Here is a 26,851-nt window from a genome sequence, read left to right as displayed (position 1 = left end):
GGGGAAGACCGTCTGGAGATTCCTCAAAGAACTGAAAATAGAATTACCGTAATGATCCAGAAATTCCACTTCTGAGTTTTTACCCAAAGGGGAAAAATAAAAGTTAACTTGAAAAGATATATGTACCCTCATGTTCACTGCAGCATTGTTTACGGCAGCCAAGATGTGGAAGTCACTTAAGTGCTCAGCAGTGGATGAATGGATAGAGAAAATGCGGTATATGTATACAATGAACACTATTCAGCTGTAAACATAAGGCAATCTTGCCCTTTGTAAAAACAGAGAGGCCATTATGCTAAGTGAAATAAGTCAAGCAGCAAAAGACAAATTGCCATATGATCTCACTAATATGTAGAATGTAACCTCCCCACCCCTCCCCACAGTAGGGAAACACATATTTATTTTCTTCTTCTTCCTCTTTTCCTCTGTCACTCTTCCTGTTTCATCGGTCCTGTTCCCCAGGCCACCTCCCAATTAAACCTTCTGTACCCAAGCCCTTCTCTTAGACTTTGCTTTTAGGGGATCTCAATTCAAGACAAATAATTTGTGTAATCCTTGTCAAGAATCAGGTCATATGTGTATACACACACATACACACACACACACACACACACACACACGTGTATATATTTCTGTGCTCTTCATTTTTTTTTTTTCTTTTCAGGGCCGTACCTGCGGCATACGGAAGTTCCCAGGCTAGGGGTCCAGTTGGAGCTGCAGCTGCCGGGCCTGCACCGCAGCCACAGCAACTCAGGATGTGAGCCACGCCTGTGACCTACATCGAAGCTCACGGCAACGCCGGATCCTTAACCCACTGAGCAAGGCCAGGGGTCGAACCCTCATCCTCATGGATACTAGTTGGGTTCATTGCCACTGAGCCAGGATGGGAACTCCTGTGCTTTTCATGTTTCACCAAGAACGTGGACCTATAATGGTGTATCTCCTCTATACTTGGTTTCCTAATTAGTTTCTTATCTCAAAATCAGTAACAGATTTCCAGTAAGATTTATTTCCCTATAAATTTAGAGAGCAAACATATTAATCTACTAGTTTTTGATTGTGGGGTACTTAAAATCATTGCTCTACATTGCTTATCCAACAACAGCCATTAGTTCCCTATATTGTCACAGAATCCTGAAACTGAGCCTGAGAGTCTAAGAGTAACTACCAATTTGTCTATATGCCTCCGTCAGTGCATGCAAATACTCCCCTTCATGATTTTACAATACATAAGAAAGTAATGTTTTATTTTATGTATGTATTTATTTATTTATTTTTGTCTTTTTGCCTTTTCTAGGGCCATTCCCTCGGCATATGGAGGTTCCCAGGCGAGGGGTCTAATTGGAGCTGTAGCCGCCAGCCTATGCCACAGCCACAGCAACGCCAGATCTGAGCTGCGTCTGTGACCTACACCACAGCTCAGGGCAACACCAGATCCTTAACCCACTGAGTGAGGCCAGGGATCAAACCTGCAACCTCATGGTTCCTGGTTGGATTCGTTAACCACTGAGCCAATGACGGGAACTCCAATTTTTTATTTTTAAAAATTTTTATTTATTTATTTATTTTTGCTTTTTAGGGCTGCACCCATGGCATGTGGAGGTTCTCAGGCTAGGGGCTGTAGCTGTAGCTGCTGGCCTACACCACAGCCACGGCAATGCCAGATTGGAGCAGCGTCTGCGAACTTTAACACAGATCACAGCAACGCCAGATCCTTAACCCACTAAGCAAGGCCAGGGATTGGACCCACAACCTCATGGTTACTAGTTGGATTTGTTTCCACTGTGCCACAACTCTAAGAAAGTAATTTTTTAGATGCAGGTAATTTTCCTTTTTTCCCTTGCAATATAAAATTCAAGAGAAAACGGCTCTGATTAGGAGTTCCCTTGGTGGCGCAGTGGGTTAAGGATCTAGTATTGTTACTGCTGTGGCTCGGGTTCAGTCCCTAGCCCTAGAACAGAAAATAGCTCTGATTAAGCTACTCCAAACTATGCATTGCTATTCAGGCTTTTTTCTGTGCGTATCTGCATGAGTGAAATCTGAGCCCAAACAAGGTCTTCTGAAGGGCACACGAGCCTCATTGATTATTTAAAGTTTTCTGTTTTGCCACTTCCAGGAACTGGCTGTACCAATGATGCACTCGCGCCCCCCCCCCCCACTTCTTTTTTATTCTTAGGATTTTTTACTTTTCCATGAAGTACTTATCTCTTTCCTATTGTCTTGCTTTGTGACATATGTATGAAGCTACCACTTCCTGTTTCAGGTCTTTTTTAAGCTTGGCATCTGTCACTTGTTCTAAAACATCACTGGTATTGTCCTTCTTCTTCTTTTTTTAATGGCCACACCCATGGCATATGGAAGTTCCCAGGCCAGGGACTGAAGCTGAGCTGCAGCTGCGGCAAAGCTGGATCCTTTAACCCACTGCAGCACAGTGGGAACTCCTGGGATTGTTCTTTTCAAGGCTTTGCTACTAGAAGGCCTTTTCGGAGAGGGAGTCCCAGCATTTAATAGAAGATGCTTACTATTTTCTATATCCTGTCAAACAAAATATGCCTCCCATAACCTTTTTGTCTTGAATTGAGCCTGGGGGTCCCTTAACGAGGACGGATGGGCAAGAATCACCATGATCCTTCCAACAATTACTTTCCTCACTGATCCACATCCTTGGAGGGCATTGGGTCTTAAATTTCTATTGGTTTAAAAGGTCTGGACTTCTTTTAAGCACAAACACATCATTTACCTTGAAGTATTCCTTTTCCAAAGTTAATTGTATTTATATTTCCTGAACTGGACTTATATCTAGGAAAGCTATATACATGATTCTTTAGCTCACGACCAAGAACGAGGTTTTCATAACTGAGAATTTAATAGCATTTCTTTTAGAGTGACGTATAACTTCTGTACAGAGGTCTATAAGTGTGTGCAGAATTTAATCAATAATTAACCACACAGATTATAAAGCAGAACACAGCCAGTCTTCCAGAAGCACCTTCTAATTACCATCCTCCCTGTAAGAGGAAAATATTACTCTGAATTTGTGAAAATTATTTTCTTATTTTTCTCAGATTTGCCTGGCTTTGAATTTTATATAAATACAAAATAATTTTATTTATTGGTTTTGTTTCTTCTTCTTCTTCTTCTTTTTTTTTTTTTTTTTTGTCTTTTGTCTTTTTAGGGCCGCACCTGTGGCATATGGAGGTTCCCAGGCTAGGGGTCGAATCAGAGCTACAGCTGCCAGCCTACACCACAGCCACAGCAATGCAGGATCCGAGCAGGGTCTGTGACCTACACTACAGCAGTATCCTTAACCCACTGAGCGAGGCCAGGGATCGAACCCACAACCTCATGGTCATTAGTTGGATTCGCTAACCACTGAGCCATGACGGGAACTCCTGTTTCTTCTGATAAATATTTTGTTCATGAGCTTCACCATTTTTTTGTGTGTAATTGTATGCTCACCCATTAAGTTGATTATTATCAACAACTCAGAAAATAGCAAGTGTTGGCCTGGCTATGGAGAAAGTGGAACCCATGCACACTGCTGATAGGAATGTAAAATCATGCAGCTGATGCCAGAAAGATGTTACTAGAATCCAGGTTCTTGTTCATGCAGATGAATAATGAATTTCTGAACGCACAGGCAGCAAGCAAGCAAAGTCTTTATTACAGGAAAGCAAATAGCTCCCTGGGCTGCTGGGAGCGGGGAGAATAGCCCTGCTCTCTATTGTCCGATAGGGGTTTTTATCCCTCAAAGATGGGGGGGGTTACCGTGGTGGGGTCCAGAAAGATGTAGTTTTCTCCCTTCCACCTTGCCCAGTTACCTACACTAGTCCTTGTCCAGTAGAGGTTTTAGGGGTGGAAATGCCCCATAAGGTTTATGGTTTCTTTGCCCTTCTCTTCTTTTCAACTGAGTCACCTTTCCTCTCATTCCTTTTATATCAGTTGAGGCGCGGGTTAGAGATTAAGGTCCATGTAGGCGTAGGTACACTTCCTATCATAAAAAAGGCCTGTGGGGAATTACTCTCTGGAGCCCTTAAACCACAAATGTTAATCAGTAGCCATATCAAAGAATGCATTGAGGAGTTCCCGTCATGGCGCAGTGGTTAACGAATCCGACTAGGAACCATGAGGTTGCGGGTTCGGTCCCTGCCTTTGCTCAGTGGGTTAACAATCCGGCATTGCCGTGAGTTGTGGTGTAGGTTGCAGACGCGGCTCGGATCCCGCGTTGCTGTGGCTCTGGCGTAGGCCGGTGGCTACAGCTCCGATTCCACCCCTAGCCTGGGAACCTCCATATGCCGCGGGAGCAGCCCAAGAAATAGCAACAACAACAACAACAACAAAAAAAAGACAAAAGACAAAAAAAAAAAAAAAAAAAAAAAAAAAGAATGCATTGAATCCCATGCTCCTACACTGACTACCTGAGTTATTATTTTGCTTCACAGACGCTGTGGAAAATAGTACGGTGCTTCCTCAAAAAGTGAAACACAGAATTGCCATACAACCTAGCAACTGGAGATATCTATGTCTATCTCCAAGGAACTGAAAGCCAGGGCTTGAACAGCAATGTCCACAGAAGCATTCCTCACAATAGCTGATGGTGGAAACAAGTCAACTGTACACTGATGGATGAACGACTGGATAAACCAAATGGGTTATACACACACACAAGAGAATATTATCAACCTTCCAAAGGAAGGGAGTAATGATACATGATGTAACCTGGGCGAACCTTAAAGACATTATGTTAATTATTTTAAAATAAGTCAGCTACAAGAAGACTACTCTTGTATGATTACACCCTATGGAGTATATTGAATTTATAGAGATAAGGGGTCGAATGGTGATTATCAGGGGCTGGAGAGAGGATGAAAATAGAGAGTTATTGTTCAATGGATACAGAGTTTCAGTTTGGAATGATACAAAAGTTCTGGAGATGGATGGTGGTGAGGGGTGCACAACAAAGTGAACCTACTCAAGGTCACTGAACTACGCACTTGAAGTGGTTAAAATAGGAAATTTTGCATCTTGCCTGTTTTACCACAAGGAAAAAAAAAAGAAGGAAAGAAAGAGCGAGGACAAAAAAGAAAGGGAAGAATGCCTAATGCATGGACTAAAATTGATTTCCAAAGATTGGACATTGATTGAGATTTGAGTTTTGAGTCCAGGATGGTATGAATTATACTCATAGGTAACATGCATTTGAGGCTTATTGTTTGCCACCCTTTAGGTTAAGTGTTTTATCAGTATCACCTCTTGGGTCCTTTCAACAGCTCATTCTATGGTTACTGAAGGATTATATTGTGTGCAGATGTGAAATACTATGGTATTCATACATTACTGAAATCTCAGTTACTTTACAAAGTCTCATACAATAGAAACAAGCCAAATTAAAATATTGTCAAAAACCGTAACTTATGAGCTTGAGCATGGAGTGAATTTATGTTGTATTTATACTATTGCCAAACGCTGGTGCCTACAGAAAAGTGAAGCTCCAGCTGCCCTTGCTGTGGCTACTTGTAGCCAATGACCTCCTTCTCGCCTTTCTCATCAATATGAACCCCAAAGAATACAAGGTTTGGGGCACTTTCTTAGATACAGACAGCATTATCTCATTCTCTTGTTCTCACTTCTAATTTCTGTCTCATCCCAACCTAGAGAGTTTCTACCTTATCAGGCAGGGGACGAAAATGGAAAGGGAAGCTCTCATATCATTCAGCATCCCTCAAAAATCCAAGGTTCATGGCAAAATTCTTCTGACTTTGTGTTCTCAAAATCCAATTTTTGTGTTTAAAGATGTTATTTCAGGAGTTCCCATTGTGGCTTAGGCGGTGAAGAACCTGACTAGCATCCATGAGGATGCAGTTGTGTTTTTTTTTTTTTTTTTTTTTTTAGGGCTGCACTTATGGCTTAAGAAGTTCCCAGGCTAGGGGTCCAATTGGTGCTACAGCTGGATTCCCAACCCACCGAGCAAGGCCAGGGATTGAACCCACATCCTCATGAATACTCAGATTCGTTTCCACTGTGCCACAATAGGAACTTCCAAGGATGCAGGTTTGATTCCTGGTCTTGCTTAGCCTGTTAGAGATCTGGTGTTACTGCAAGCTGCAGGGTAGGTTGCAGACTTGGCTTGGATCTGGTGTTGCTGTGGCTGTGGTGTAGGCCTGCAGCCGCAGCTCTGATTAGATCCCTAGCCCGGGAACTCCAAATGCTGCAGGTGCGGCCCTGAAAAAAAAAAGGAAAAAAACAAACTTCATTTCAATTTATGTCTTGCACAGATTTATACCTCTATTTTAAAATTCAAAATCTGATTGTTGTCACCCTGCCTTTTTTTTTTTTTTTGGATATAAAAACACTGGGGAGAGAGTATGTCCCATCTTCACTGTCACCTACCTGGGTAAGGAGAGAGTGCGAAAAGGACGTCCAGGGAGGAAAAAACCCCATGTTTATATGTACCAGTTATCATTGGCCCTTTGGTATTGAGGTAGGAGGTAGATGGGTCCCTGGGCTGAGAACACCTGGGACTGGGTAGGCCAAGGAAACTGGGCCTTGTTTCTCTTGGACTCTTCAACGAAAAACTTAATTGCAGGAGCTGAACTCTGCTGGAGCAAAAAGATAAGAAGACCATTTCAATCACTCCTGGGGTCAGGGACACGCCCAATTACACATGCGCAGTAAGACGCCTAGGGGTCAGAAAGGGAGGCGGGGGTGCCAGGCCATACTAAGTCCTGAAACGGGCCGGGCACACTTTGCTCTGGAACCCATCTTTGCCAAAAGATGCGCATGCATATTGGGGAGGGTCCTATGTCTGGTCAGGTGTGAGAAACAGAAGAAGATAATTGGCTAGAGGTAAACAAAGACTTAGAAGAATTGTCCTATATAATGAGTTAAATCACCTCTCTGGCGCTGCTCACTCGGGGGAACACCTGCACTCTCACTCCTCTTTTGGGCGTGCCTCACTTCCTTGCTTCTGACTTAAATGAACTACTCTGAGCTCTCCCACAGGTTGCACTGCAATGACAACAATAAACTTTAGACCTGTTTCCACAGACTTAGCCTGCTCAAAATATTCTTGCTTTCAACAGGGGCAATTCTGCTTCTAGCCTCTAGCTGGTCAGGCAACCAGGCCTCCTGATTTTCATCCAGGCTGCCCAGGTTCAATTTCTGAGCAGAAAATTAAGATCTTGCTCCAAGCCGTCACTCACTGCCTGCTGTCTCTCTTGAGTTCAGTATTAATGTGATCGAGAAACAGTGGAGCTGAGATTTCTGCAAACATTCCAACACAAGGTCTCTCATTCTTATGTATGTGCTGAATTCACCCTAAAAAGACAAAGAAATTACACACTCTAAATAGATTTACTCCAGAAAGAGACTGATACTGGATGAGGGTGATCAAGAAGTAAGTGGCTGGTGGAACCGTCCAGATCTCTCTGTGAAAGGTAGGTGCTGAACCAGAGACTCGGTTGGAGGAATTCATAAGGGTCGGTGATTTTTGGAGGAAAATTTATCCATAAATTCCGCTCCAGGAGGGAGGGAGGACTGTGTGGAAGGAGGCATGTCATAGACAAGGAGCAGGTGGAAGGCACACACCACGGCCAAGGCAGGCGACAGGAGTCAGAACCATTCCTCTTTTTTTCTTGTAAAGACCGAATACCTGAAACAGCAAACAGCTTGAGATTGATAGGTCCTGGGCTCCTGTCCCAGGGTCGACCCATCTCCAATTTGCTCACAGCTCCTCAAACCCATTCATGGAACCTAGATGCCAGTTTCCCACCATTGCCTTCAGTGCCTATGGTAACCTCTTTCCAGATCTGAAGCATCTGATTCTTACCATCCCGTGTCCCAGGCCACAACTCATGTGGCCCTGCGGCATCTGGTGGCATCATGGGAGCGCTGGGCTCCGATGATGAGGTCCGCATAGACCAGTTCATCTCCATCAGATTCATACGTAAACTGGCCAACGTCACCGTATGTCTGGTAGGCATTTGTGCTGTAAGTGCCCACGTGGTCAGCTGATGCGTAACCATTTCAGAGCAAAAAGATAAGAACAGGAAGGTAGGATGTAGAGGGAAGGGAAAGAATTTATTAAACCAGAAAGCGTAAGAAACTGTGTTCCAGATAGCGTCAGTTCCTGTTCGGCTCTGTCTGATATCAGTCTTCATTTCTGTCTTCTCCATCTCGGGGTGATTGGGAGGTAAGTTAAAAATTATCTCTCAAAGATTGTTTTCATGTATTTGTCTTTCCTGTGATAATTTTCACTTCACGAGGCATCGAGATGCTCTGTCTTGTTCACTCTGGACCCCTGATTGTGGAGAGACAGCAGTGACGGATAGCTTGGTGTGACATCTTAATTCCTTGCTCAGGAATTGAATCTGGGCAGCCTAGATGAAAACCAGGAATCCTAGCCACTAGACCAGCTGGAGGCTCCAAGCAGGACTGCCCGGATTCTTGCCCCCTGCTGAAAGCGAGAACGTTTCAAGGAGGCAAAGACTATAAAAATAGGCATAAAGTTACTGTTAGACACACAGTACACCATGTGGGAGAGCAGACTGAGAATAGTCTATTTATCTAAGGCAGAAGCAAAACAGTAATGGGCACCCAAAGGATGAGTGCAGGGCGAGCATCCCCTGAATAAGGAGCATGCCAGAGAGGTTATTTATTTATTTATTTATTTTTCAGTGACGCACCCACGGCATATGGAGGTTCCCAGGCTAGGGGCTGAATCAGAGCTGTAGCTGCTGGCTTAAGCCACAGCCACGCCAGATCCGAGCCCTGTCTGGGACCTACTCCAAAGCTCATGGCAAAGTCGGATCTTTAACCCACTGAGGGAGGCCAGGGATTGAACCCTCGTTCTCATGGATACTAGACAGACTTGTTTCCACTGAGCCATGATGGGAATTCCCAGAGAGGTAATTTAAACCACTTATAAGGGGCAGTTCCTCCGGGTCTTTGTTTTCCTTTGGCCAATTATTGTGTTTTATCTGTCACTCCTGGGGCCCTTTCCTATTTGCCTGCACATCTTTTGGCCGAGATGGATTCCAAAGCAAGGCATGATGGGAGGGTTATCTAGGCTTATTATGGTCTGGCATCCTCTCTCTTTCTGACCCAGAGGGGTCTCTCTGCGCATGTGTAGTTGGGGTCTCCTGACCCCAAGAATGGGAAGTATGTGACCTCTTCGTCCTTTGCCCAGGCAGGGCTTAGCTCCTCTCTGCTCCTGCTATTACCATTGTTTAACTTGTCCACGGGAGCAAGTACGAGCTATTTGCCTGTGCCTGTTGTCATTGCTATCCTGAAGTATAGACAGGTGGCTTGTCGTAAACATCTATCCTGGAGCCCACCTGTCTCCTGCCTCAAGAAGTGTAGACAAGAGGCTGGTTATAAATGTCTATCCTGGAGCCCACCTATTTCCTGCCTCACCTCCAGGACCTAGTAGGGTTCGTGACACGTGGTCAAACTTCAGTAATATTGGTTAAATAACAAATAGTGAATAAATAATTCAAATCCTTAAGATTATCTCTAATCCTTCAGTCTCTTTTCATAGCATTTATCTCATTCTAAGTACACTATAGAATTTAGTTACTTATGAAATCTGTTTTTAAAAAATGATCTCTTATGGTAAGAACATGAGTTTCTTATGGATGGGAACTTTTTCTATGCCAAGCACTGAAAGGAGTGCTTGATACCTCACTGAATATTTGTTGACCTAATGAATCATGATTGGGAAATGTTTTAAAAATTCCATGTCTCTTCTGTTTTCCTTGGCTTGCTTTTCTTGCCTCAGGTTTCAATAACTGTTGTTAATGCCCACGACACAGGACAAAGATCTGGTCAGGAGACTGAAATGTAGTGGATAAACCATTGCTCAAGTAGGTGGGGTGGGGGGGAACTAAAGAATGATAATTTTTTTTTTGTCTTTTTTCCATTGCTTGGGCCACTCCTGCGGCATATGGAGGTTCCCAGGCTAGGGGTCGAATCGGAGCTGTAGCTGCTGGCCTATACCACAGCCACAGCAACGCTGGATCCAGGCCACGTCTGTGACCTACACCACAGCTCCTGGCAATGCTGGATCTTTAACCCACTGAGCAAGGCTAGGGATCAAACCCATTGTCCTCATGGATACTAGTTGGGTTCGTTAACCACTGAGCCACGATGGGAACTCCCTTTGTTATTTAAAATACACACCTGCATACTTATTGTATTTGATTTTGTGTTTCTCAACCTGCTGAGCCACAAGGGAACTTCCTCAGCTAAATTTATTTCTCTAGTTGCAATCATCTTTAATAAAATTCATCCTCCTCATCTAAAGCCCAAGCCTAGAAAATGTAAAATAACTTGGAAACAAAAAAAATGACATGGTACTTTACATGTGGCACAGAAAATTTATGGGCTTGGTTACTCTCAGAAACTGAGTAGACGCAATTAGTTATAGCTTTGAAAATGAGTCCGGAGTGGCTTAGGAGTAGTAGGCTCATAAATTACTGTTAACAAAAAGCAATATATTTGGAGAAATACCCCTAATGCTAGAAGTTACCAGAAATTACTGCCATCACATTTAGGATGTTATGATAGAGACGGTTCTGATATTAGAAAAAGAGAAAGGCCCCTGGTGAGGACTGCAATGACATGGGGACATCACGACGTTTAATCTGTGAACTAGGTACAGATTTGGGGCTGGGGTTTGGGCTGGAGGTTGAATAAGCATAAGAATTCAGATTTCAGGGAGCTGGGGTTTCCTAGATTCCTGACTACTGACTCAGCAAACTCATTCATGGCTTTTCCAATTCTAATTCTTTGTTTTTTTTTTTCTTTTTAGGGCTGCCCTCTATATTTTTCCATCAATCTAAGCACGTACCCCTCCACAATAGCCATCAGTCTTGATCACCGTAGCTATACAAACATTTTACATTTGGTTAGGGTGATCTCTCAAGGTTATTTTTCTTCATCAAGTTTGTTTTATATATTCTAATTCATAGAATTTTTTCATAAGTGTTTTAGAGCAACTTCCAACTAGTAAAGATTTTGCTGGGTTAGGATTAAAATTGCATAAAGCCAGAATGTCAGTTTGGGAAAGAATTGATATCTTTACCATGTTCTGTTTTTCAGTTGATAAGGATGGTAAGTCTTTCTGATTATTTAGATCTTTGATTTCATTTCATCAGCCTTTCTGTTTGCAGGTTCTTCACATGTTCTGTTAGCGTTATACTTGTGTTGCTTTCTTTTTTGTTTTATTGTGAGTGATACTGTATTTTTAATTTTTGCTTTATTTCTTCATTGCTCTGTGTAGAAATACAAATTGGTTTTTAAATTGATTTTGAAATCTGCAATTTTGATGAACTCCCTTATTAGCTCTAGGAGGGATTTTTTTAGGGGCATTCCTTGGGATTTTTTAATGTAGATCACCATATCAAGTGAAGACAGGTACAACTGGTGTAATTGTATTTCTTTTTTTCCCCTGATCTGCGTGTGTTCTGTCCACCTTCCCTTCATCCTGTAGACAAAGGAGGGTCTGCGATCCTACGTCGTGTGAGGAGGGTGAACATATGACATAAATCCAGAGGGACAGATGAGATCGAAGGCAGCTTATCACATGTTCTCACAGCCTGAGGGAGGACACTGCACTCTGTGTAGGAGCACACGTGGGCTGCCCTCAGGAGCAGAGTGAAGCAGCAGGGGCTTTGGGAGGCAGCCTTGTTAGTAACAAGAGAATGGGGTTCCCCTGGATTTCATGGGAGGCTGTTATTTGTTTGTTTGAAGAATTTCATTAGCTGGTCGGGGTCTGCAACCTTAGGCTGAGAATCAGGTGGGGTGCAGCTGTTCAGGCTGAAAGAGGAAGTAGGTGGGGAGAGGAACAAATCTGGGGAAAGCAGGGGACTCACGGTTAGGACTTTGGGGCCCATTGAGGCTTGAAAATGTCGTGGCAGCCCTCGATTTTGGATCTCACAATATAGCATGCCATTTATTTCCTTTTCTTGTTTTATTTTGCTGGCTAGGACTTCCATTACTGTGTTAACTGAATGAAGGAGAAAAGGCATATGACCGTGTGGATAGAATCATAAAATATTATTTGACAGCATTCCACCTCTGTTCTTCTTGTTCTTCTTTTTAAAATCTATTATTAAAGAACTAGTATTTAAAAGGAATTTTCTCGGAGTTCCTGCTGTGGCTCAGTGGTAATGAACTTGACTAGTATCCATGAAGACATGGGTTCTATCCCTGGCCTTGCTCAGTGGGTTAAGGATCTGGCATTGTCGTGAGCTGTGGTGTAGGTCGCAGATGCGGCTCGGATCTGGCGTGGCTGTGGCTATGGCTGTGGTTGTGGTGTCGGTTGGCAGCTGTAGCTCTGATTTGACTCCCTAGCCTGGGAACTTCCATACGCCCCAGGTACGCCTTAAAAAGACAAAAAAAAAAAAAAAAAAAAAAAAGGAATTTTCTTTTTTTTTTTTCTTTTTTTGTATGATGAGTTTTTATTTTTATTTTTTTTTTCATGCTGGGGAATTTTATTTTATTTTATTTTTTTTATTTTCCCACTGTACAGCAAGGGGGTCAGGTTATCCTTAGATGTATACATTGCAGTTACAGTTTTTTCCCCCACTCTTTCTTCTGTTGCGACATGAGTATCTAGACATAGTTCTCAATGCTATTCAGCAGGATCTCCTTGTAAATCTATTCTAAGTTGTGTCTGATAAGCCCAAGCTCCCGATCCCTCCCTCTCCCTCCCCCTCCCATCAGGCAACCACAAGTCTCATCTCTAAGTCCATGATTTTCTTTTCTGAGGAGATGTTCATTTGTGCTGGATATTAGATTCCAGTTATAAGTGATATCATATGGTACTTGTCTTTGTCTTTCTGGCTCATTTCACTCAGTATGAGATTCTCTAGTTCCATCCATGTTGCTGCAAATGGCATGATGTCATCCTTTTTTATGGCTGAGTAGTATTCCATTGTGTACATATACCACATCTTCCGAATCCAATCATCTGTCGATGGACATTTGGATTGTTTCCATGTCCTGGCTATTGTGAATAGTGCTGCAATGAACATGCGGGTGCATGTGTCTCTTTTAAGTAGAGCTTTGTCCGGATAGATGCCCAAGAGTGGGATTGCAGGGTCATATGGAAGTTCTATGTATAGATTTCTAAGGTATCTCCAAACTGTTCTCCATAGTGGCTGTACCAGTTTACATTCCCACCAGCAGTGCAGGAGGGTTCCCAGGAATTTTCTTAATCTAAGAAAAGATAACTACCGTGCTGGACACATCAGACTCAATGGGGAACTATTTAAAATTTTCTTCTTGAGATCTGGAATATTGGAGATAGTAGACAATGAAGAATGGAATGAAAAATAAAAAGAAGGCATAAGGCTGGCAACAGAGGTAAAATTGTCATTATCTACTCTTAATTTGATCATGTACTTTGAAAATAAAAATAATAGACAACTAACATATTTAATAAGTAAGTTTAACAGTATTGCTGGATAACAGACCAACATACATAAAATCAGTTCTATTCTGCTCTACCAGATATGAAGAAAAATCAAAATTGAGAAAACGATACCATTCATCATAGTACTCCAAAATATCAAATATTTAGGGACAAATCTAACAAGATACAACCAAGAGTTCTATACTGAAAACTACAAAACACCATTGGAAGAAATCAATGAGCCTATGTAATTGGTGAGACTAAAGATTAGTGATAGTAAGAGTAAGAATGTTAAGTGTGAGTTATCTCCAAATTAATCTATATTCAATTAAATTTTCATTAAGAATCAAGGTAAAGATTTTTATTTGCTTGCTCCGTCATTTTTTGTTTCTTCTGCTTTTTTTTTTGTTGTTGTAGGAGAAGATTGTCAAACTAAATTTAAAATTCATATGTAAATTCTATAGTCTTAGAATCACCTAGAAAATTTTCAAAAATAAGAACAAAACTGGAGGAACACAAGTACACGATAACAAAAGCCTTATTAGTTTACATGGTATGGTATTGGCTGTATTAGTTAACATATTGTGGTATATTACAACACAGTGTGATATTAGCTCGAGTGTAGATAAACAGGGCAACAGGATAAAACAGAAATTCTAGAATCAGAACCCCTCCCACATGAAATGCCCTGGTCTATGGTGGCACTGCAGAGCAATGAGAAAGATGGCCTTTTTAAAATAAACACTATGAGGTTGTTTGAATGTCCTTTTGAGAAAATTCACTGTGATACTCTAATCAGTAATGAAATCATCTCCAGATAGATTGAAAATATTTGGCAGAATTTAACAATGAAGCAAACGGGGGCTTGAATTTCCTTTGAGGGGTGAGTTTATTATCCTTACACATTTTATTTAATCAGATGTAAGGCCATACAGAGTGTCTAGTTTTCTGAGTCAGTTGTGGTAAATCGTGGGGTCGATCAAACAAGGGTGCATATTATTCGCCATTCAGCTCATGGGGAGGTAGGTGGTATTTCCCCCTCCCCTTAAATCAGGCTGGTCCTGTGCTCACTTAGACCTTTAGAATGTGATGGAAATGATGCTACGGCCCCTTCTGCGGCCAAGCTCAAAGAAGTCTTGCAGATTTTACTTTCGTCTCTTGGGAGTCCTGAGCCATCAGGTAAGACGTTGTCTTCATTGCTGATGGGACCACAGAGGCCACGATGGAGGCACTGGAACGTCACGCAGAAGGAGACAAGTCTCAGGTCCCAGCTGAGCCTCCGGAGGACCCCAGGCCCAGCTACTGTCTGACTGCAGCCACATGAGGGACCCTCGTGAAAACACACACTGAGCTCAATCAACTCCCAGAACTGTGAAAAATCGTTAAATGGCTGCAATTTCAGCCACTAAGTTTGGGGGTGATTTGTTTTACAGAAATAGATCATGAAATGTTTTTGAGAGAACTTCTTCTAAAGAGTCAAATCCACCTGTACAAATTCTTTATTACATGTTAGCATCTTAAATTTTTAATGTTTGTAGAATTTGTAGGAATGGCATCTTTTTCATTTTAGAGGTTAATAATTTGTACTTTGGGTTTTTATTTTTTCTTCCTTATTGGTTTTGCAAGTGGTTTATCAAAGAAAAAGAAACCTTTAGTTTTATTGATTTTCTCTATATCTTTTTTTTTTTTTTTTTTTTTTTTTTTTGTGACATGGAAGTTTCGGGGCTAGAGGTTGAATTAGAGCTGCAGCTGCCGGCCTATGCTGCAGCCACAGCAACGCCAGGTCTGAGCCACATCTGCAACCTGTGCCATAGCTTGCAGCAACACCAGTTCCTTAACTCACTGAGCAAGGCCAGGGATTGAACTCGCATCCTCACGGACACTATGTCAGGTTCTTAACGAACTGAACCACAGTGGGAACTCCCTCTATTTTCGATTTTATTTATTTCCTCTCTTATCTTCATTATTCCCTCTCTACTTTTTTTTTTCCCCCATGTGTTTCTCCAGCTTGCACAGAACCATTTGTCAAAGATACTATCCTTTCCCCATGGGATACTTTTGGCTCCCTTGTCAAATATTGACGATATATACAGGGGTTTAATTTTGGGCTCTCCATTCTGTTCCAATGGTCTATGTGTTTATTTTTATGCCAGTGCTATACTGTTTTTATTTCTATGTCTTTTTACTATAGTTTAAAATCAGGAGTGTGGTGCCTCTGGCTTTGTTCTTCTTTCTCAGGGGTGCTTTGGGGTCTTTTATAGTTTATGATTCTTTTGCTATCCGTGTTGCTAGTCCTATATTCATTTACTTAAACCTTGCTATATTATTCCTTTGCATGTCTTACTACATTTCATTTGTTCTCTCTCTGAAAATTAAGACTGCGTCTTTTCTCTTCAGTTGCATTTTTTATGTGTCATCTTGGGCACATATATGAGAATTTATTTAGAATGTTTATACTTGGGATGGAAATCTTGGGTTATCCAACTACCCAAAGTGATAGACACCGATATTTAACATATTTTATGGTTTTCTAATGTGCAGAATTCTTATAACCAAGGGCAATTGATCAGTTTTTCTTTTACAATTTGGAAATGATTTTATTATTCCAAACCCTGGTACAGCCAACCTTCAATCAGAGGTCTCTTTAGGTTAAAGTAGAATTGTTTCTTTAAGATAGATACTATTTTCTTTTTTCCTTATTTTGTCTTTTTTTAGGGCCACATCTGTGGCATATGGAGGTTCCCAGGCTGGGGGTCTAATCGGAGCTGTAGCTGCCGGCCTGCACCACAGCCACAGCAACGTGGGATCCAAGCCGAGTCTGTGACCTACACCACAGTTCATGGGCAATGCTGGATCCTTAACCCACTAAGCGAGGCCAGGGATTGAACCTGCATTTTCATGGATGCTAGTCGGGTTCATTAACCACGGAGCTATGACGGGAACTCCTACATTTCTACTTGAGCTCACAAATTCTCTTCCATATGTCTCCTCTATTTCCAATGCTTTCTCATACATAATTCATTTCGTTTATGAGTTCCTCAGCTCCAGAATTTCTGTTTGGTTCCTTTCAGAATTTCAATATCTTTGGTAAAATGTTTCTTCTGTTCATTAATTTTATTCCTGATCTCGTTGGAACTGCCTTTGTGAGTTTACTTGTAGCTCTCTGAGTTTCTTTAAGACAGCTGTTTTGAATTCTGTATGAGTTAGATCTCACTCAATACACTCTGACTTTACAACTGGTTTCTGGAGAATTGTCATTTACTTTTGTGGTGTAGTGTTAACTGTGGTTCTTCAGGGTTCTTGATGAATTTTCTTTGGCCAGTACCTTTGAAGTAGCAAACTATTTGATACTAGTGATTTGTTTAGAAATCAGAAGCTTTTCTTTTGTTTTCCAGTAGGTGGCACCATAGCACAAGGTTTTGGTTTCTCTTGCCTGAGCTGCCGCTTGTTAACGTTCAAGTTGTGTCAGAGGTGTTTCGTGTGCTTTCATTATCGCTTCTTGGGCCTCTGGAGTCATCAATGTCTTGCTGCTGCCCATGTCACTGCTGTTGCCACCTGGGACTCTGAGATGGAGAGCTCTTCTGCTATGTCCGGGGTCCTCTGAGCTATAGGTTCTGCTGCTCTTCGGGTTAGGGGAAGAGTTCTGGGCCACTGGTTTTTGCAGACACTTCTACTTTATCGGGTTAGCAGGCTCTGCCACTCCAGGGGGAGGACAGCAGGGGGCTGAAGTCATGGGTGCCTCAATAGCTGTAAGAATAGGGTCTCAGGCCCCATTGCCACTGCTGCCAAGTTACCTGTCGCTGTGGGTGCCACGGTGGCCAGGAGGCCAGTGTTACATGCATCTGATTCCTTGCTGCTACTGGATTTTCTAGGGCTGCAGGCTCAGCTGTGGGAGCCTGAGGGCTGGGATGGCAGTCCCTGCTCTGCCACTGCCATGGTTTTGCCTCCTGTCTTGTGTTACTTGAGGGGTACAGATGGGTGGAATTCTCTGGCGTTCTCCTGTGTTGGGCAGAGGCACCTTTGTTGTGCTGTGGATGTCTTACTGGTTGTAGATTAAAGGGGACAGAAAAAGGGAGTGTTTCACTTTGCTGTGCTGTGGACATCACAGTAAATTTATAGATCTGTGCAACTGTCACCACAACCCAACAAAGACCCATGGAAAATATGAGGGAAGGGGCATGGAGCCTCCGTGTCTGCTTCAGGTGCACCATTCTCCCAGCACCTCCAAATGTTCACCAGCTGGAAGCTCTCCAAACCCTGTCCTTTTGGGTTTTTACAGAGGCTTCCTTGCATAGTCATGATTGATTAAATCATTGGCCATTGTTTCAACCTCTAAGCACTCACTCTTTCCCAGAGGTCAGGGAGTGGGTCTGAAAGTCCCAACCCTCTGATCACATGGCTGCTTCTTCTGGCAACAAGCCCTCATCCTTAAATGTGGTCCAGATGTCACCTCATTAATATAACAAAGAGATACTTTTGTTGTTCTCATTAGTTATAAACTTCCAAGGGTTTTAGGTGCTCTGTGCCAGGAATGGAAACAAAGACCAAATATAGAGTTCATTTTATAAATCACAGTATCACACTCTGGGAAAAAAATAAGTTATGTTTTGTGTAATTAAAAATTGTTGGAGTTCCCTAGCGGTTCAGCAGGTTAAGGATCTGGTGTTGTCACTGCTCTGGTATGGGTCTGGGAAGTTCCACATGCCATGGGCATGGCCAAAAAAATTAGATCTCATGTAAAGTATTCTTACCACAATAAGGTGGGGAAACACAGGGAGATTTTGGAGGTGATGAATATATTTATTGCCTTGATTCCAGTGATGGTAATACAAGGGTATGCTTATGCTCAAACTCTTCAAATTTTATACATTAATTAAGTGCAGGGTTTTTTTTTCATATGTGAATTATATAGGAATAAACCAGATCCCGAGAAAACACTCTCTTTGTGGAAGAATTAGAGCTAAGGAAGAAAACTTTTCACGCTGCAAAGAAGCAGGGACAGAAGGTTCTTCTAGAGTGTCAGCATCTCCACTTCAGCTCAGGAGTCCTGCAGGAGACAGAAGAGAGGGTGGTTTTCAGCCCTAACTCTTCGTGCAGCTTCTTTTCTTCTCTCTCAGGGCCTCATGTTAAGGCACTGCCGTAGGAGGGGGATAAATAATTCTTCAGTCTCCCTGAGCCAAAGCTGCTTTAGAGCACAGGCCTCTTCATAACTGATGAAAAGCTTTACTGCCAACTGCCTGATGAGAATTCAAAGTCTTTCTCATTTTGTCTCTCTCCTGCCTTGTCATCTCCACTACCATTTCTAGGAGACCCAATCTATTGCTAAAAGAGGATTAAAGTCCAGAGTATCCTAGGAAAGAGAAAGATGATATATACTTAAAAGATATGGAGGTGGGGTTCCCGTCATGGTGCAGCAGCAACAAATCTGACTAGGAACCATGAGGTTGTGGGTTCGATCCCTGGCCTTGCTCAGTGGCTTAGGGATCTGGTGTTGCTGTGAGCTGTGGTGTAGGCCGGTGACTACAGCTCCGATTCGACCCCTAGCCTGGGAACCTCGGGAGCAGCCCAAGAAATAGCAAAAAGACAAAAAAAAAAAAAAAAAAAGAAAGTCTGTGGGGAGTCTCAGCTGCTGACAGGCTCCTTACCTTTCTAATACCTGATGGAGATGAACAGTCCCATCCCCAGGAAGAGCAGGCCCAGAACCGAGGCCCCGATTCCACACAGCATCTTGCCTTGTGAAGAGTCATGCTGCGCCCCTGAGAAAAGGAGCTGGTTTTAGTGATTTTTACCCCCAAGCCAACTTCATTAATTGAGACTCTGCGATTGAGGGCTTTGAGATTAGGGGGAAGGAGGCTGCCTTGGAGGAACTAGAATAATTAGCCATTTGTGGAAAAAGAGATTAAAATGAACACTGAGTACTAGAAGGTTCAGGCATCGAACTCATTTAAATATCACCGCCCCGACACAGGTCCACGTGACCTCAGTATCTGATGGGTGAGGAGCCTTGGACTGAATGAGCTTAAGAAATTTGTCTAGGGTGACAGAGACATTCAGACGCAGAGCCAGGTTGGATTCTCCTCATGTCAGACAGGTCCCCACATGGTAGAGGATGTGCCTCTTCTCAGATCACAGGGACCAACCCAGAGCAAGAGTGTCAGAAGCACGAGCCCAGTCAGACACAGGGGACCGCTGCCAGGGGCCACAGGGCGACCATGACTTGAGACACGGCTGAAAACAGGGACATCCTCCATGCTGCCTGTCAGGTAGAATTACCTCCCCAGGGGGCATCGGTGTTTGGAGGAACTATCACAGGGTGTCTGTAACCCATCAGAGCATTTCTAGCACAGGGCGTCACAGGGCTCCCCCGTCACCTCAGCTGAAGGACAGGAGAACAGGCAGCAAGTGGACACAAGCTGAGAGGAGAGGAGACACCTGACACTCAGGGGCAAGCACGTCCCCTCCTTGGTGCCTGAGGGACTAGAGAGTCAGAAAGCCTCTCACTCCATTCCACTGTGACGGGGCTCGTCAGGCTGGGGTGCTCCACTCGGCAGCTGTAGACCTCTCCACTCTGAGGAACCGTTTCAAGCATCACCATGGTCTGGAAGGTCCAGTCTCCATTAGGGATCAGGCCTGTGGAGACCACCCCCGCCGCCTCTTCCTGGCCATTCCGGAACCACCTGACCTCCACGTGGCCTGGGTAGAACCCAGTCACAGAGCAGACCAGGAGGTTGTGGTGCTGCAGGGGCTGGGTCTTTGCAGGGTACACCGTCACTGTGGGCTTGACTAGGAGACAAACAATAGACAGGAGTAGTGAGGAGGACAGAGCACGTCTCCTGACAGACTGCAGCCTTGGGCAGGCCAAGCTGCCCATGTGGCTTAAACGGAGTCGATGTCATGAGTGTTGAATTTAATCCTTAAAGCAGGGGGCCATCAGGTTTGGGAGATGTTGAGGAAAATTGTGGGTTTTTTCCCCCCATAACTTGAAACAGTTATTTATTATCAAATTGAGGTAACCAAAAAAAAAAAAAAAAAAAGATACTGCTTAGAGCAGTCAATACAATTGGCAAATAATTATGTGACAAAATAGAACTTTAGAAATAAAAGAAATATAAGTTAAAAAGCATAAGATATAAATTTCCAACTAAGTGGCAATATTAAACATAAAATCTTACAATGGGAAATGTGAGGTGAATTATTTACAACTATACAAAGGGATAACATAACAACTCAAGTACTACTGACATTATTAAAGTGGTAACATCGGTATGGCAAAGTCAAGTAATGAAATTATATCCAAAAGCTGGCTTCACAATCAGTTCAAACATGTAAAAATATGCACATTCAGAAAGCAAAAAAGTAGCCTCAGAAGGGTCAGAGGTGCCTCTCCACTGCTTTCTAGAAATTAGTTTTCCCCACAAATTTCCACAATGAAGTGCTCCTGCACAGACATAGGCCACTTATTTCAGGATGGTCAGAATGAGGGGGCGTGGCCAAGAGCAGGTGGTGACTCCTCTCTTCACAGACTCTGGATCCTCTCACATTCCTCACCTCTCCTGCCTAAGACCTTCCCGCAACCACAGAAGCCTGGAAACCTCCTCCCCCATCTCTAATCTCCCCCCACCCCCGTCAGTGTTTCCTCCCTCTCCCCTTCCCCTACCTCACCTCCCACAGGGACGCCAAGGATGCCCGGAGCCCCCCTCCTGGACGCCAGCCCCCACCCCTCTCCTCCCTCCTGCGCCTCTCAGACCCCAGGCACCGCCCTCCGCCCCCTCTCCCTTCCCACAGTTACACGCTCGCAAAATCATACAGTGTTCCTTGATCACAGGCTCTCACTTGTAACCTTGTAACTTGTGCTCGTCCACAATCCTACGCTCTCACCTCTGGCTCAGTCTGTCTCAGTCTCTCTGTCTGACTCACACACACACGCACACGCATACCCTCCCCTGGTTGCCCATCCACCTTGCTCACCTCGTCGCTGCACCGTGCAGCTCTCAAAAAATTCATAGTTGCTTCTGCAGAACGTGTCCACTGCGGCTCGCACCCGCTTTAGGATGTCCTTCTGGCTGTTCCAGTACTTGGCAGCCGGCTGCCCCATTGGGGTCACCGCCCTGTACTCCCCCACGTCGCTGTCGAAGCGCACCAACTCTTCCCGGTTGTAGATGTATCTGTCCAGGAACCGCACCTGCTGCGTTCCGTTGGAGAAATGACACTCGGACTTACCCTGTATCATGAAAACTGCTGGAGGGACAAGAATGATCTTGTCACCCAGGCTCTTGGGAAGAGAGTGGAGGCAACACCCACCAATGCAAGGGTGTCCTGCCCCTGGAGGCCCTTAGGATCCCCCCATAGGCTCCATCAGCACCCCGACGACCAGCACTCCATGGGTTCATCTTTCATTTGCCAGTAGTGGAGGGAAGATATGCTGGGTGAAAGAGACCTCTCTGCCTCTGAACCTTTTGGGGTCCACGTGGTTTCCACACTTGGCTGAACATGTCCAAGTGCACCCGACATCCAGGATATGCTCCATCACCACCTGCTCCTAAGAGCCTCCACTGGAAAGACACCCAAATGCTTCATCTTTGCTTCCCATAGACCTTTACCCCTTCCTCAAACCAACCCACCTCCTTCATTCTGTAAATATTAGGTTAGGGCTGACCTGGTGCCAAATCCACGCTAATCATTGGTTTAGGTGTAATAGAGTGGACATGAACTCACTCATAAGAAGTATGATTTAGAGGAGAGGGTTTCTCCATACTACTTAGATTTAGACTATACCATCTGTGTTTTAGCATTAACTATGTGACGCTGGGTAAATTATTAAATTTTTTGAATTTTAGGTTCCATATATATGTTTTTAATTGCTCTGCGTGTATTAGAAGAGACATGGTAATTACATACGGAATTTTGTAGACCTGGTACTTTGCAGCTCCAAAATGTTTTGATTCTCCAGCTCATAGAGAACAGTTTGATCTGTCACTCTGTCCTCATCACCTAGGGTAATAATCGCTGTGTTCCAGATCACCAGTAAATATTGGCTGTATGAATTAATAGTTTTTAGCATAGCTAAGCACCACTGCACTCTTGCTGATAACTAAACATCTCTGGTTCTCAAGTCCTCCCAGCTTGTCTTCAGGCTCTTTAATTCTTATATTTTAGGTTTAGTTGACTTCCCAATCCCAGGACATAGTCTTTCCTTGAGGTCAATGATTCAAGAAAGCCATCATAATCCACCCTATCTTCTGCAGCTCCCATTCTCTCTTCAAAAGGTCCAATTCAGATCTTGTTCTATACGTTCCACTGCCTGTAAGGTCAAGTCCACCAAGCCCTGTGCTCACTTCTCTGTCATGTTCTCACTTCACACACTTCTTAGTCACACTCAACAGAGTAGCCACTCCTTCGTTCCTCGAAGAATCTACTTTCTTTGACTTTCACGCATCACATTTCTCTTGGGCTTTGTCAACATCACTGGGGCTCTTGTTTTGTCCCCCTTAGTTATAATTGGCTCTTGGTTCTCTGGGCTTAGCTCTTGCCCTCTTCTTGTTTTTTACATCCACTCCCTTTGCTTTTCTGGAGTTTATCAGCGTGCCCGTGAATGATCAGGGCATATATACTTCCAGCTCTGGCCTCACCCTGTCTTACACATTCAGGGGGCCTCTTGATAGCTCCATCCAAATGCAAATAAATCATTTAAAACTTAACTTAAATGAAGCCTTTCTTCCTAACCATTTGCTTCAAATTATTTCCTTTCACAGTCTTCACCGCCTCAATAAACAGTACTACATTCTACCTAATTATTATGCAAGACAAAATTCTGAGGCTTAAGCTTGATTTCCTATCCTCCAACTCCCACCATGTAATTTATTAACTAGTCTCACAAGGATCTGCCCCAAATTTGTTCACTTCATCTTTACTATTGTCGTGGTTATTCTTACACTAAATGAAGCCACAGGAGCATCTTCCCTGGAGAATTCACTCTAAATGGTCTCCCTGACTCCACTTGGAACCACTGCAGTCCAATCTCCATGTAGTAGCTACAATTATTATTATTATTATTTTTTAAACATGAATGGACTCTCTTTGTAGCCCCTCAGTAGCATCACATGTTATTGTAAATAAAAGTCAAAGTTCTCACCATGGCCATCAGAGTCTAATGTGTTTCCTCTCCAACCTCATCTTATTCCACTCCCCAATTTGCTTGCTCTGCTTCAGCTTCTCTAGCTTTCTTTCCATTCTTTAAATACAGCAAACATCTTCCCACACGTTAGCCTGTCCCCTGTCCCTTCTCCCTGGGGCACTTGTCCCTTAGATCCCTCACATGTCTGGCTTCTCATCATTTAGGTCTCAGTTGAATGTCACCTTCTCAGGGAGAGCTCCCCAGACACTTGCAGTGAAGTTAGATGAATACAATTCTCTCGGTCCCATAACCCTGAGATATATATATATATATATATATATATATATATATATATATATATATAACATATTCCCCCCCCAGAGGACTTATTGCTCTTCGAAATGTTTTTTCTTGTTAAATGTTTATTGGGTTGTTGTCTCCCCTCTCACCCCGCCCCCATCATTAGATAGGTTCCATGGTAATAGGGAGTTTTCTATGTATTCAAATAGAACTCTCTAAGCCTAGACCAGAACCCAGTGTATAATAGGTGCTCGAGAAAGCATCAGTGGTCTAAATGAATAAACTCATGGTTTGGGGAGTTGATTATGCCAGGGATCCTGGAAAGCAAGAAGGAGCTCCAGCTCCACCACTTTCTAAAATAATCATGACACATTATGTCCCTTCTGCTTCCCGTGAGAACTTCAGATGAACTTCCTCTTTCCCCTCTTACTATTTGAAAGAACTATCCACAGGCAAGGAAAAGGTGATTTTAAGAGTCAGGGACCATTTCGTTATGTTTCATTTCATCCAATGGATCTGTTATAGTGCTGAGGGTCTATTCAAACTTTGGGGATTTTTCAGGACTGGTGATGCCATAGTTGGGAAAGAACAGGGAAAAACCAGAAGGAGAGGTAACACAGATGGCTAATTATAGAAAACAGAGGGCATGATGAATCAGCCTATGAAATTTAGGCCCCAGACCCCTAGAGGCCAGGAGCTCCCTTGCTTGCTTACTGACTTTCAGCCCTACGGGATGGAAACCTCCTTCACAATCTCTGTACCCTGCTCAGGGTGTGTGGTTTGACCATGTGGAATTGCTTATATTTGACTATTTTTGGCTTACAAAAATAGTATTCCATTTAATATATTCTATAAATCTCTTCTTGTGGGTTCAGGCCAGAGAAAAGGGAGCTATAAGAGAAACTAATAGTATATAAAATAGAATCATAATGAACACTAACCTGTGTTAGGTTTTCAGTTCTTATGAGTTCTTTTTTGAAAAGAAAAAAAAAAAAAGAATTCCTGTTGTGGTGCAGTGGAAATGAATCTGACTAGGAATCATGAAGTTGCAGGCCTCACTCAGTGGGTTAAGGATCTGGCATTGCTGTGAGCTGTGGTGTAGGTCACAGATGCGGTTCGGATCTGGCATTGCTGTGGCTGTGGTGTAGGCTGGCAGCTGTGGCTCCAATTGGACCCCTAGCCCAGGAACCTCCATATCCTGCGGGTGCGGCCCTAAAAAGACAAAAGACAAAAAAAATTATTTTTTATTTTTATTTTTTCTTTTTCTGGCCACACCTGTGGCATAGGGAAGTTCCTCAGCTAGGGCTGAATCAGAGCTGCAGCTGCCAGCCTACGCCAAAGCCATGGCAATGGCAGTGGTGGATCTGCAGCTTGCAGCAGCATGGGATCCTTAATGCACTGAGTGAGGTCAGGGATTGAACCCACATCCTTAGTGACATGATGTCGGATTCTTAACCTGCTGGGCCACAACGGGAACTCCATCTTATGAGTTCTTTAAGAACAGCCCTTAGACGCTCTTTATCTACAGCATCATTCCAAGCACTAAAGATCCCTGCTTTAGCTCCGGGATGCTTTATCCAGGAGAGACAAGAGAGAGAATTAACCCCAACTTTGGTCACAGAACATCCAGTATAGGGACCCAGGCCTTTTAAACAGTGGGGTTTAGAGAGAAAGAAAAGGACACGATGAGAAGGACCTTTTTTTTTTTTTTTTTTTTTTTTTTGTCTTTTTAAGGCCACACATGGCATATGGAAGTTCCCAGGCTAGGGGTAGAATTGGAGCAGCAGCTGCTGGGCTACGCCACGGCCACAGCAATGTGCAATCCGAGCTGCATCTGCGGCCTACACCATAGCTCACGGCCACGCTGGATGCTTAAGGCACTGAGGGAGACCAAGGATCGAACTGGTGTCCTCATGGATACTCGTTGGGTTCGTTACCACTGAGCCACAACAGGAACTCCCCAGGAGCTCTTTCTAATTCCTTTGGAGTCCCTGTAATTTTCAAAGATACTTTCCCATTTTCTGGCATAGCTCAGTATAATAAAGGGAACCATCGATGGGAATGATTTTTAGATCATTTCTAAATCACCTCAAAACCCTGAGGGAATGGGATGCAAGGCTAGCGAGGTTTTATTCAAGGAGAGTTAAGAATAAATAGCTTATGCATGTGTATATATATTTATATGTATATGTACATATACACACATATATACATGTGTATGTGCATATATATAGAGGATATATATATGTGTGTGTGTATATAGATATATATATATACATACATCTACACACATACATATGCATGGTGTGTATTTATATGTAGAGAGAGGATACACACACACACACACACACACACACACACACACACACAGAGGATATATATATATACAGAGAGAGATCGAGAGAGGAGAGAGCAAGGGAGAGGCAGGTTTTGTTTGTAGGAGGAATTGAGGATCCATATGATAAAGCTAAGTGCTCACTGAAGAAAATGGCTCGTTTTTAAGGGACCTGGCCTGGATGCCTGGAGACAAAGCAGAGTTCCTTCCGCCCCCCACCCCACGGCAGCTCACCACACAAGGTATGCACTTACGTCGGGTGTCCCCAGCCCAAGCCAGGGGAGGGCTCAGCACCATCAGTATCACTGTCAGAAATACTGTCCAGGAGCTTCCAGGGGACCAATGACGCACCATGCAGGAGAAGAGCAGAGGACAGGGTGCAGGGAAGCAGAAAATCTCACTCAGGGAGGACAAGGGCCCTCCCCCATGCACATCTCAAATATTGCCAACCAAGGAACTCATCATTTCTTGGTTCCTGGATTGGGTGCTCTTAGTTTTGGAGAACCAATCAGTATCGTATATGAATAATATCATCGGCTGCTGGTCAGAGATTCGGTGTGAAGTTCCTCTTTTGAAACTCAGCTTTCCTTCACTTGGAGGATTTTTTTGATGTAGTGCTTAAAAGGTTTAATCCAGTTGTATTTGTAACATTTCAATGGGGGCCCTATTGTGGGCCAGCTCTGTG

At 43.4% G+C, this 26,851-nt stretch overlaps 1 protein-coding gene and 1 pseudogene across 1 annotated transcript; one reads left to right on the top strand and one right to left on the bottom strand.

Annotated features, from left to right (window-relative positions):
• Positions 1-18,196: 18,196 nt before the first annotated feature.
• Positions 18,197-26,617, bottom strand: LOC100513097 (HLA class II histocompatibility antigen, DRB1 beta chain). Its single transcript, XM_084967772.1, has 5 exons — positions 26,421-26,617; positions 21,386-21,655; positions 19,919-20,200; positions 19,063-19,173; positions 18,197-18,464 (listed from the first exon to the last, which is right to left on the bottom strand). The coding sequence occupies exons 1-4, from the start codon at positions 26,518-26,520 to the stop codon at positions 19,067-19,069; spliced, it is 759 nt and encodes a 252-aa protein (XP_084823898.1). The 5' UTR covers positions 26,521-26,617; the 3' UTR covers positions 18,197-18,464; positions 19,063-19,066.
• On the top strand, positions 18,754-26,520 carry SLA-DRB5 (MHC class II, DR beta-like 5 pseudogene; annotated as a pseudogene).

This window comes from Sus scrofa, chromosome 7 (genome assembly GCF_054392235.1).
Source record: "Sus scrofa isolate SSC_HxYL_T2T_F1_AM1 chromosome 7, Sscrofa_HxYL_maternal_Yorkshire_Landrace_v2.0, whole genome shotgun sequence".
NCBI lineage: Eukaryota > Metazoa > Chordata > Mammalia > Artiodactyla > Suidae > Sus > Sus scrofa.
The sequence above is the reverse complement of the archived record's forward strand: the minus strand, read 5'-3'. Positions and strand labels throughout refer to the sequence as shown.

Bases quoted from the DNA above. Each gene is read 5' to 3' on its own strand.
- LOC100513097 (XM_084967772.1), bottom strand. From the start codon at position 26,520: ATGGTGCGTCATTGGTCCCCTGGAAGCTCCTGGACAGTATTTCTGACA. The intron at 21,656-26,420 runs GTAAGTGCATAC...TTGTCCCTCCAG, and splicing joins TTGGGCTGGGGACACCCGAC to CAGTTTTCATGATACAGGGT. The intron at 19,174-19,918 runs GTGAGAGGCTTT...TCCTTTTCTCAG, and splicing joins CCCCGTCACAGTGGAATGGA to GGGCGCAGCATGACTCTTCA.